The sequence below is a fragment of the Styela clava genome, chromosome 13 (assembly GCF_964204865.1).
Source record: "Styela clava chromosome 13, kaStyClav1.hap1.2, whole genome shotgun sequence".
Lineage (NCBI taxonomy): Eukaryota > Metazoa > Chordata > Ascidiacea > Stolidobranchia > Styelidae > Styela > Styela clava.
The window spans coordinates 1,257,131-1,269,119 of record NC_135262.1 but is presented as its reverse complement, the minus strand read 5'-3'; the positions used below and the strand labels follow the sequence as shown (position 1 = coordinate 1,269,119).

The 11,989-nt window shown below is 34.1% G+C and overlaps 1 protein-coding gene across 3 annotated transcripts; it reads right to left on the bottom strand.

The window, feature by feature from the left end:
* Window positions 1–1,311: 1,311 nt before the first annotated feature.
* On the bottom strand, window positions 1,312–10,937 carry LOC120328082 (kelch-like protein 28). Of its 3 annotated transcripts, none has more exons than XM_078119178.1 (13): window positions 10,833–10,937; window positions 8,627–8,747; window positions 8,277–8,424; window positions 7,786–8,003; window positions 7,459–7,605; window positions 7,111–7,204; window positions 6,963–6,983; window positions 6,651–6,727; window positions 5,862–6,042; window positions 5,498–5,632; window positions 4,358–4,513; window positions 3,805–3,946; window positions 1,312–3,483 (listed from the first exon to the last, which is right to left on the bottom strand). In XM_078119178.1, the coding sequence occupies exons 2-13, from the start codon at window positions 8,708–8,710 to the stop codon at window positions 3,360–3,362; spliced, it is 1,527 nt and encodes a 508-aa protein (XP_077975304.1). In that variant the 5' UTR covers window positions 8,711–8,747; window positions 10,833–10,937; the 3' UTR covers window positions 1,312–3,359. The 3 variants fall into 3 exon arrangements, with proteins under 3 accessions (XP_077975304.1, XP_039250417.2, XP_077975307.1); XM_039394483.2 differs by lacking the exon at window positions 10,833–10,937 and adding an exon at window positions 10,594–10,750; XM_078119181.1 differs by lacking the exon at window positions 10,833–10,937 and adding an exon at window positions 10,594–10,750 and having other exon boundaries at window positions 7,786–7,901.
* Window positions 10,938–11,989: the final 1,052 nt, after the last annotated feature.

The window sequence follows — 11,989 nt, the reverse complement described above, 5'->3', positions numbered from 1 at the left end:
GAGAGACCGTGGTCTGCAAAAAACAGAAGTTGCCTCATCAACACGACACATAGGCCTACTGTACTAAAAACTCTTGTAATGAGAATTCAAAAATCTCCTAAATAAAATATAAAATTTCGAGTTTGCTTCGGACTCGGGCCTGCAAATCCAGTTTGTTAGTCGGGCTCGGGTCGGATTTAATACCCACGGGCCTGGGTCGGGCCGGGCTGTAATGTTTGGGCCCGATCTTGCCTCTACTGCAGGTTTGGTACAATTTAGCAGATTTACCAGTCTTGAATATCATTATCTCAAAAGAAGCTTTCTACGAGTTCCCTCAAACACGTTTGAAGTCGATATATTTGGAAATGATCCAATTATCGATTCAGCATGGGTTAATTCAATGCTTCGTAACCTGGATTCGATTGAGCTGTTCTATGAGGGTCCTCTGAAAGAGGAGAATAAATAAAGAAACCTATTTTAACCAACTTTTCAATTAAGCAAATGTAACTGTAGTTCATCGCAGATATACAAACCTAAATAGCGATCGGGTGACCGCCACTTATTGATCTGCCGCATGTTCCCTTCGCTCTGACTCAATAGCGACACCGCGTGTCTCATCACTAATCATTTGATAACTTGCTGATTATACAACATAATCTATAGGCTTTTGGTCCGAGATATGATGAATGCACATTAGAGCTAAGATCTGAAACCCGAGCTCGACTCGACATTTCGGGTCGGGCCTGAAATATTAATCATTGCGTTCGGGTCGTGTAGGGCTTGAAATAAATATAGATTTATAAAAAAATCTATGTGTGGATACAAAACAACGCAATACTTGTTATAAAAGAATTAATTTGAATAAAACAGAGAAAAAGCTGTAATGAGCCTTTCCCCGATCTTTGAATCCCGAAAATATTCTTCCTATACCTTACCATACCCGAGTCGGGTTTAATACCCACGGGCACGGGTCTGGCTCGAATTTTTGGGCCCAATCTTACCTCTAATGCACATGCAAAATTTAGAGCAGATTCAACCTCGCTTTCGTGAGATATCGCGTAACATCAAGAAGTGCAACAAACAAACAAATATCTATCAACATACTTACTGATCAAGATCGATAAGTAATTACACGTTTACCAATTCTCACGCCAGGGCGTTCTCTTTCATTATTACGCTTTTACGTGCGAAATATCTTCGGTTTTGAGATAAATAACCTAAAAAGTCTACAAATATATTGTAACTCAAGTTCGCGGACACGTCGAACACAGGAAGAGAGTGAATATGAATAATATAAAATCCGGGCGTGTTCGAATTTCACTAAGTAATAAGTTTGTGGCGAAAAACATTTTATTGCACGGCAATGATCAAAATTATCCAACACTCGTCCTGGGCAACCTCAATATGGATAGATAGATCTCTATTCACGTAAAACAATAAACAAACGGCTTTATTCGCATTCAATGCAGTTTGAACTCTGAAAAATAACTTGAGCTACCAACGTATTTTTCAATATAGCTAGCTATACAAGGAAAGATCTCTGGAGCAACCGGATAATGATGGACACCCGAAATGTTTGAGATTTGTTTGATTAACAAAACGTCTCGATAGGTGTTGGCGAAAGGGGATATGAAACTTTAAACGAGTTGTGGTGGGCAATGATAGGAACCATGAAATGGCAACCCATTTTACCAATGTTTAGTTTTTAGTAGTTTATTTTTTCACCATAATGAAAATTTTACACATTGTACATGAACAGTGCAGACAACGACGTCAGAAATGCATAATAAGTTGCGGCTTTTATCTACAAATGAGTCGCACCATACGTTGAAGGGTTATGAAACGATTCGTGGACAATGATAGGAACTAATAAATGGCCACCATCTTACGCAGTGTTAGTAATTAATAGTTTATTTTATATTAGATTAAAATACACATTTTATATACGGTAATTCGGAGCGAGGGAAAACGCGATGTCGCACAACGACACCTTCAATGTATAATTAGTAAAGAGTAATTGAGTTCCAATGTTGACCTGAATAATTTGAGTATCGCTGAATAAAATTATATTTGCAATTGCAAATCAAGCCAAAAAAATTTTTCAGCTGTTTTAATCAAACATGTTTGATAACTAAATCAGTAAAAATTGTCAAAGATCGAAGTATCTGTAAGTTATAGCATTTAAAAATATTTGTTGAAGATTTCTAAAATCCAGTTCTTGTTTATAATGAAACATTCAAAGTAATGAATGCCCCTTTATTGATGTCTTTTTCTATCTAGTGTTCCAACAATTCCCCAAGAGTTCACAGTGAAATCAAATTATTGTGCTCTTTGACCTATTTCAGCAATAAACAGTTACAGAATCCAAGTATTGGATAGTAAAATGAAAACTTGATATTTATATATATATATAGCTGATACAATGTTGTATTTGGGGCAGTGGTTCTCAAACTTTTTTCCTTTCCTTCAAACCTTTTTTTGTGGCAAACTTTCGTCGAACAAAAATTCCGTGGCCAATTTACTTTCTTCAAAACTTCAAGAGAAATACAACGAGAAAAACAAAAACTCTTCAGTTTAAATGTAAATTACCACTCAGTCGCAAAAATAACATCATTATTTATTGCTACTACAATCAAAACTAATTGATTTATAAAAACTCCAGCAATTTTCAATAGCTGCGTGTCCCAGCAGTGAGCCATGGCCAACTGGTCCTGGGTTTGGCAGCCATGGCTTGTGCCATAAGCGCCGTTTGGACAGGGGCACCAAAAATTCATCATGCTGGACATAAAAAATCGAATCGCTCCAGCTACAGCATTTTATCGTGGTCGAATGATTGCTTATTTAGGGACTTGATTAAGTGAATGCCGCTGAAAAACACTTTTAATAACTAATACAAAGAATATATATATTTTCGCTGCACGGCACAAGTATGATAAAAAATAAAAGTAATAGTAAAATGTTTTCAATCGAAATATAAACGGCGGCGCTGGAGTGTGTGGGATATGAAACTTTAAACGAGTTGTGGTGGGCAATGAACTATCAAATGGCAACCCATTTTACCAATGTTTAGTTTTTAGTAGTTTATTTTTTTACCATACTGGAAATAAAACACATTTTACACGAACAGTGCGGAATACGACGCCTAAAATGTATAATAGGTTTTGCCCCTTATCTACAAATAAGTCTCACCATACGTAAAGCGTAATTGAGTATAGCAGGATAAATTTGTGTTTACAATTGCAAATCACGACAAAAGAAAACATTTTCCGCTGTTTTAATCAATCAAGTTTAATAAGTAAATCAGTAAAGTTGTCAAACATCAACTGTAAATTATAGCATTCAAAAATATTTGTTGAAGGTTTTAAAAATCCGGTTCTTGTTCATAATGGAACATTCAAAATTATGGATGCCCCTTTCTCGATGTTTTTTCTACCCAGTGTCCCAACAACTACCCAGGAATTCACAGTGAAATCAAATTCTTCTATTGTGCTCTTTGACCTATTTCTGTAATAAACAACGACAGAATCAAAGTATCAAATAGTAAATCCAAAGCTTGATATTTATATAGCTGATACAGTTATGTAACTAGGGTATGGCAGCCATGTGTCGTGGCGCCGTTTTGGATAGTGGTGCAAAAAGAGAAAAAGGAAATAACATAAAGTACTTCTATTTAAATAATAACGTAGACTACAATCATCTCAATACAACAACAGTCGCTAAATATTGTCAGCCAACGAAGGAGCATTTCTAAACTTTGCTATCAGGCTACATTTTACGCAGATACTAAGCTGATATATACCATGATAAAACCGCGTTCAAACTCACCTTTCAACAGCAAATATTTTCTCCTCAATAACACAAGCGTTGAAATGTCCTCTTGAATTGTTTAAACAGGGAACAGTGGTCCACGTTTCAGAAACAGTGTCGAAGCATTCCAACATATTTAAGTATTCATCGGTGTATCCACCTAGTCAAATAAAATTATCGTGGAGATATAGAACAATTTCAAATTAGAATATTTGCAAGATTTTGCCGCGAAACAAGTTAACTAGTGAGTTTTTGTCGATTGCAGTATCACATTTATAAGCTTCTAATCGCTGAACCAAAAAGAATCGGAAATTATGGAAAGTCTTTAAAATAAAACATATTTTATAGCCTTGCTAGTATTTTGTAGAGATGAAAACCAAGTGAATTGCTTTTAAAGAAATCATTTTTGATCTTAACTAAATAGATTTATTAAGAGTCTTGAGCTAATTTTTATAAGTCTAACATCAATAATATCGCAGTCAATGACTGTCAAATTGTAGAAGGCTTAGTTGCTGCAATCTAAGATATAGTACATGGACAGCACAAAATACACTACAAACTAAATTCTCACCTATAACATAAATCTTTCCATCGAGCTCAACAGCAGCTGCACGATTTCTTGCATTTGTCATTGGGGGGAGTGTTGTCCATGTTGAATCTGATGGATTGAACATTACTGTATTTGATAAATTTCCTTCATTGTATCCTCCAATACAGTATATGAAACCTTAACAAATAAGTGGAAACTACGAATACGTTTTGAAAATGACAACAAGTTCCTTCAACATAACTCATACATAAAGCAGTGAATAACCGTTTATCAACTTGGCCAATCCGCCACATAATTGCAATTGGAGAAACCCATTAAGTTTTTATTTTTCTCATCCTGAATCGAATATTCTCCAAACGTCAGAAAATGCGCTATGATCATCGTTAGATTGCCATAACTAAAACGTTGATCATACGTATGATATCAATTTGAATCGTGGGATAAGTTTGCCCAATAAAAAATAGTTTAGTACTATGGCCTGAGCACTCTCTATAGTCCAGTCCAGAGTACTGGAGTCGAATAATTTAATTTACTATTCCGAATACGTTTAGAAATAATATTTGCGACCATTCGAAATACCATACTCACTTTCTACAGTTTTCAGAAACGAAGTTTTTTTACGTTGTCCTGAGACACTCGAATTGCTAAAAATGTTTACTTTACAGATAAAATGACTCAAAATTATTCCGAAAACTAAGAATTTAAAATATCAAATACATTCAATTTCGAATCAATACCAATATTCAATTGTTTTGAAGATATTAGATAGAATCAAATAAAGTGTGTGAAAATTCAATTTTTATTCCAACTGGACTAAAAAAAATACTTGATTTAATATTATAGCACCAAGAAGTGACCCCCTCTGCGTTTTTCTGGTGACTCGCCAACGCACGAATTAAATGAAAACAAACCAACAAATACGTGATAAAAATTGATAAAATCGACTCTAATTAAACTATTATAATGTACCATCAGTTGGGCAGCCAGGGCAATTAAATTAACATCGGTTCTTACATCAATTATTTTTCACTCAAATGCTTGTATATTTCTTGCAATAATTTGATATGGCCAATCACCGGAAAAACATGGTCACCTTTCGATCTGCGGATGGTTTTCTGAATTATCTGAATATTAGGTAGTATATATCTTAATCGAACATACTTCCTACAGCTATTATTGATGTAGAACACCCTTCCACAGGTTTATCAGCGACATGAGACCAAGTTCCATCAGATGAATCAAATTTTTCAACTGTTTTGCTGGTGTCGCAAGAATCATCAAATGCATAGATTGAACCTGGTTGTTAGAAGACAAATGAAATTATTCAAATGCAAAGATTGAAGAAAAAAGTAATCACATAATTACTATTGGAAAATTTTGCCCTTTCAGTTAGCCAATTCCACGAAGAATATATTAATTTGAAATAAAATATTTTTGAGTCAATGAGTGATCTTTCATCCACAAGAACATTAAAAATTTGTATATTCCACTTCAAATCAGAATCTTTAAATTTATTCCTACCAACCTTCAAATGCAATAGCTGCCACACGATTCTTTGTCAATCTCCGATCTTCCAGTCTAACCCATGTAGCATTGATATCAGTATAATTTAGCTGATAATTGGTTCCATCAAACAAAAGAACATAGATTATGTCATCAAGTGCTACAGCAGTGAAGTGTTTGCCAACAAAGTCAGCACTGATGCCCTGTTGAATAAGATTGCAGGATTGATTTGAGTCAAGGAAACCATGGTGGACATTTCGAAGCTTGTGTTGTTGAAGAGAAGATATTTGCTGTTAAAAGGTGAGTTTGAACGCGATTTTATAATAATCATGGATAAGGCTAGGCATTTTCGAACATCTGTTAATTTCGGAATGGAGTCGAAATTTTTTTCGAATTGAGTCTCGAATAAGTGTACGAGATTTTTTTGTGATGGGTCCTCCAGACGCATAAATCGGTGAAAACACGTGGTCTATCCTTCAGACAGTTTGTTGAGTGTTCACACACAATAAGAAACATGTTTCAACAATAGGGAGAAAAGAGTCAAATGTCTGAATTGCATTTTAAAATAAGACTTGAATAAAAAAAAGAGTAATTAACCTCAACCTGCATGCAGATATCAGAAAACAAGATGGCGTCGATTCAAAATTGCCGACCGAACCGATTCGAATAATTTACTTTTCCATGCGAAATGCCCAGCCCTAGTCATGATAACCATGGGTCGGAATTTAGGACTTTTAGAAGCAGAACTAAATAAATTTTCATTTACTGGTATTGTAGTCAAAGAGCCTTTAAAGAATGTTACTTTACAAACCTGGAGTTTGGTCCAGGTTTTTGTCTTTGGATGAAATGCATGAATTGATCTTGATTTCATATCAAAAACAGCAATTGCTGAAGAATAATAAGGAACTGTAAACATGGATGAAAAATAAACGCGACCATCAACCAACATAGTTGTTTACTTGAACTAATGATGATTACCCAAACACATACTTTTATATAAGGTTTGTACTTTTCAATGAAGTATCAATTAGGTAATCAAATTACAGTTCACGTCATAACACGATGAACTAATGTCACAACCTTACAGCAAAAAATACTGATATTTTGTTTTATACAAACTTACCGTTGATCGGCTTTGCAGCATCTGGAAAAGAAAAGTTCTATATTAATTTTCCAACCTGTGGCATCGAAAAAATCGTGGATAAGAAATCACGAACAGAAATGTTCACTCAAATCTTTGTGACGTTATCAAAACCAATAAATATACTTACTTGTGATGTCAATGTCTTCAGCTACGACATTTGATCCACCAGTTGAAGTATTCATCAGTGTTGCATGGTGACGTGCAGAATCAAAGACCAGAGGCTGAATCATAAAATGAAGTTCATTGTCACTGAGTGTAATATTCACTTAGCCCAAGGATAAAATGAGGTGAAAAATAGTGTTCACTGTGAACAAGCCACAAAACTGGTGGTCAACAAAGTAACGAATGTCGTTATTTTCTTGGAATGTGGCAAAGTACGAAGTAAGAAAACATATCACAAGTTCAGTAATGTCCAGTATTCCACTACATGGATTAATTATCTAACTATTTTGATGCCAAATATTAATTCTCCAACCTCTTTCTCCAACAAAAACTTTTGATATTTCTCTGATATCTTCGCCAAATCTAGATTTTCAAATAATTTTACAAATGTTGATGTTCGGGTTACTACATCAAAGTTGCTCCAGATAATCAAAGCTTTGCACTTGACCTCTTCAGTCGCCTACAATTGGAAATGGAAAACATATAGATTTGTAGGAATATGGGTGATATAAGCTTGTATCTGAGTGTACTTGCTGAATAAGATAAAAAGCTGAATTTCTAACGATAATGATATTAAATACATTATAATTTCATATATAGTATGAGCAAATTAACATATTAGCAATTTTATATCCCTTACATTGAGTACTTTTGATCCAAGCAGGAAAGAAACATATTCTTCATCCAAATGTTTGAAATCATCCCCGGCAGCAATTGATTGGAAATTTCTCAGAGCATATTTGTTGCAACTTTCAACTAAATTAAAGCAGTTGAAAGTGCTTGCGATCATTTTTGTGGAATAGAACGATTTTGAACTCAGTTCTTTCTCAAGAGATATTGCAATTTTGTCGCACAAGCCTGAATATATTTAAAAAGTAAGGTAGTAATTTTGATTCATATTGGTTACGATTATGATCCAGACATTGATGGGATTGGTATAATTTGAAACTACATCCCGCATGACCTAAATCGAAACGTGAACTGTGGCTGAACTGAAGACATGTGAACCGTTGGGCAGGGGATGTAAAAGCTATAGCTTTTCCTGCTACTTAATCTATAACTCAAATTTTAAATAAAGATTATTGTTTTATAGTGTTACCGATTTAAAAATAATAAACACAACCTATATACCTTGCAACTGGAGCATATGAGCGGTATGCATAAGTTGTTCACTGTCGGCAGTTGAAACATGACCGGTGTATATATAATCGATGCAAGATTTTACACTTGAGTATTGAACCTCTTTCATTACCACAACGCCACTGCTGCTCTCAACGTTCTGCAATATAACACAGTCGATTCGGTTTAATCTCTTCAATATACATTCTACTCATCATAAACGGGTGAACGTTGACAATGGTTTATTATTGCAATCATGTGGAACAGTTGAGGTAAAATATATTGGAAGAGGATAGACATATTGTATTAGTAACAAGTAAACATCACTTTTATTTCTCCACATAGTATAACACAACACTCACTTCATGAGACAACATTGCACGAAAATAATCTGATCCTGCAGACAGAACATTCCTGTGTGCTGGTATTTTCTCATCTCCGACCATAATTGCGAAGTCAGTATGTTCTTTGCTTTCTCTTTGTCTGAATTGAAATATATACTGGTAACTCGTGTATATTTGGAGTTTGCATCTTCAGTTGATCCAATAGAACTCCTCATATATTGTAGGATATTAAAGGTTTACGGAGTGCATTGTTTATCATTTAGAAAATTTGAGAATGACTGACACATAAAAAAGTTTCCAATGGGGATTCCTAATAATATTCCAATGGGGATTCCTTAATGGCCATATGGTCATACGGGCACGAATTAAAACCAAAATGATTCCATGCAAAATAGCAATGGGTTGAAATTAGATTATTCTGACCAGCTACGCTTCAGTGATATTTATTAGTGATTGAGGAAAACTAACCTAAGCCGAACTATTTCACCTTTACAAACTTATGGTACCAACTGTTCACGAGAAAGTATATGTCTAAACATTAATGGGAACATTCTTATATGAGGCAAGAGAACACTATTAATTAAATATGCAAATATACGATATGTGTATTGCTCACTTGTTTATTGTTCAATAACTTCCTGTTATCGCCCCACAATTAATTCATTAATTTGAACTTTTTTTTTCTTAAATTAAAATAAAGTTGAAATATTGAGTTATCGTCCCACCTTTCTATGCTTATCTTATGTTGTTCAACACTTTTGCTAACCTAACTCATCCCTATCTAATCTAAGATATACAGAATCAAAGAGAATATATAAGGGCAATAGTGGTGGGTCAACGACAGCATAGTACATAATATTCAATCTATTCGGTGTTGCTATAATAATTTCAAGTGATAGAAATTGCCGAACGATAATGAAATAGACTCAACTCCTGAACTGAGAATACGGTAACTGTCATTATGACCAGTAATGCTATTAACAAGGACTCAATATTGTAATAGAGTAGACACATCGCAGAAACAATAAACAGTACTATGTAAAATAGCAACTTAGACTGAAATAGGATTATTCTGGCCAGTTACGCTTCAGTGATAACCTTGTGAAAAAGAGAAAATGAAGATTACGACCCAGACCTGAAAATTACCGGTACTGGCTTGCATCCATTTTCAACAAATCTCAATATAGCATTTAATTTGAATTATGACCTACACACTCTAAAACTGGTTTACAGAATAATCAAGGCCCAATCAGAGGGTAATAATTCTGCCAGTTTTTTTTGTATTCCCCTTTTAGATAGAATCAAACTATTTTTAAAGCAGGATGCTTTCAAATGCTATAGGTGGGCGTGATACTACATTTCATGAAGTTATAAAATTACTTGATCAAATTTCAAGCAATAATAAAAAGGCAGTAAATTCAACTTAAATTTTATGTACTCAATTGTTAAATACACGGCGTTTTACAAAAATATATTTTATTTTCGAATTATAGTAATAAGATTAGATAGATACTTCTAAAATAACTGACTACTTTACTTATCGTGCAAAATATAAAGATTTTATCAATAAATTATTAGGACTAAGAAATTTAATTTACTTAATTACACCACCCAGAAGGTATATTATGTCTTATTATGATTCAGTGCCATGATCTGCCTTTATTAGACATTCATCATTTGATTTTTAAACTATTCTGAATCCTAATAGTATCCACCAATACCATAGGTGTATAATATCTAGGTTTATAGTCCACACTAACTTTTATTTGTATAAACTTGCTTGGCAGAATATTCTTTGTGTATTTTAAGTGTAATAATTCTGTCAGCTTAGATGTAATTTTCTGTAGCCTCTGCATAAAAACAAGAAGATTCTAATGCCCTATCAGAATTTGATATTATATTTCAGAAGGTTCTAAATATTCTCAGTCAGATTTCAACACAATAGTCACAAAGCAGTAAATTTTACATGAACTTTTATTACTTACTTGTTTAGTGCCATCATCATTTTTCCACAGTGCTTCAAATCATATGCATCAAGAGTTAGATTCATTGTATCAGTTCCAGGTAATTAGAAAGTTCTAACTAAACTCACTATGTTTTAGATTAACCAAAATAGCTTGATAAATAATAGTTTTACAATTCTAGTTGGATAAACAATAGCAGTAAAATGCTATCCCGGTTAAATTACTATGAGAAGCAGAAAAGCCAACAATATATCACTTACATCTGCCTGGTGAAAACTGTGAATAACTGGTTAGATAATTGATTTACTGCATCTTTAATTTGACAACCGCATTTCTTGATTTACGAGTCGATTATGAGATTCCAGACAGCAGAATCTGATGTATCAATATAGAGGGGATTCCCCGTATAGCCAAAACAGTTGTGATTATTCGTGCGTTAAATAAAAAGAGCCAACTTCGCTCACAATGTCGGGTATTCTACATTATATTACTGGTCGAAAATAGGTAACTGAAGAATAAAATATTTTGTATTCGTCTCGGCGGAGAGCAAAATGTCCTATTTTTTCATTTTATCGTAGGGGGACCTAACAAAGACCTAAGACCTAAACAAATAGTGAAATCCCGCGACGGGATATTTGAATATACTCGCAGTACTTCCATAAAAAAAAAACCTAAAATATTCATTTTTATTTAACATTTATTTTACTAGAAATTCTTATAAATCTGAGAAAAACGAGCTTCCTTGGCTCACACCGAATTTCTAAAATTGTGGCGTGGTTTTACTCATGCATAGACGATAGTCTTCAACTTCCTGCTCATTTCGATGTTGCGTTTTCATTACACACATTGCACTAAATCCAGCCTCACAAAACTAGGTTGTTTGCGATGAATTACCTATTGTAGGGCTACTCAACTGGCTGACCACGGTCCGAATCCTGACTTTTCGACTATTTGATTTGTACCGCATCTGATTCTTCATTTTAAGTCATTTATCTCACTTTTGATATGTGGAGGTTTCTTTTCATTAAATATGATTATAAACATTTCGAATAGCGCTATCTTGATTAGCGAATAGTCATTAGCCGACCGGGAAAGCGTGCGTTCAAGGATGTCGAAATATAATTTTTGAAAAGACCGGACCACAGAAATTTTGAAAGTTCTGTATTCGGTAAAAATAGTTTAGTAGCCCTGATCTATTGAATGACATAGTTTGAAACAGTAGAATACACTTCACACAAGGAATCCCAGAAGTAATTATATGCCAAGTACTTTGGATACTTTTCTTTGAACAGAAAACTGAACATACAAAAGGAGGTGCAATTTTATCTTCGGCTCTCATGTTTTGTGAACTCTTTTAGAACATGTCGGGACATTTTGGTAAAATTGCCAATTTTTGGTATAACTTCTATGTTGGAAA

Excerpts from the sequence above, each read along its gene's own strand:
- LOC120328082 (XM_039394483.2), bottom strand. The coding sequence starts at position 10,658 with ATGAATCTAACTCTTGATGCATATGATTTGAAGCACTGTGGAAAAATG. Across the intron at positions 8,425-8,626 it reads GTGCAATGTTGTCTCATGAA|AACGTTGAGAGCAGCAGTGG; the intron begins GTGAGTGTTGTG and ends GTTATATTGCAG. Across the intron at positions 5,633-5,861 it reads GGCAGCTATTGCATTTGAAG|GTTCAATCTATGCATTTGAT; the intron begins GTTGGTAGGAAT and ends TCTAACAACCAG.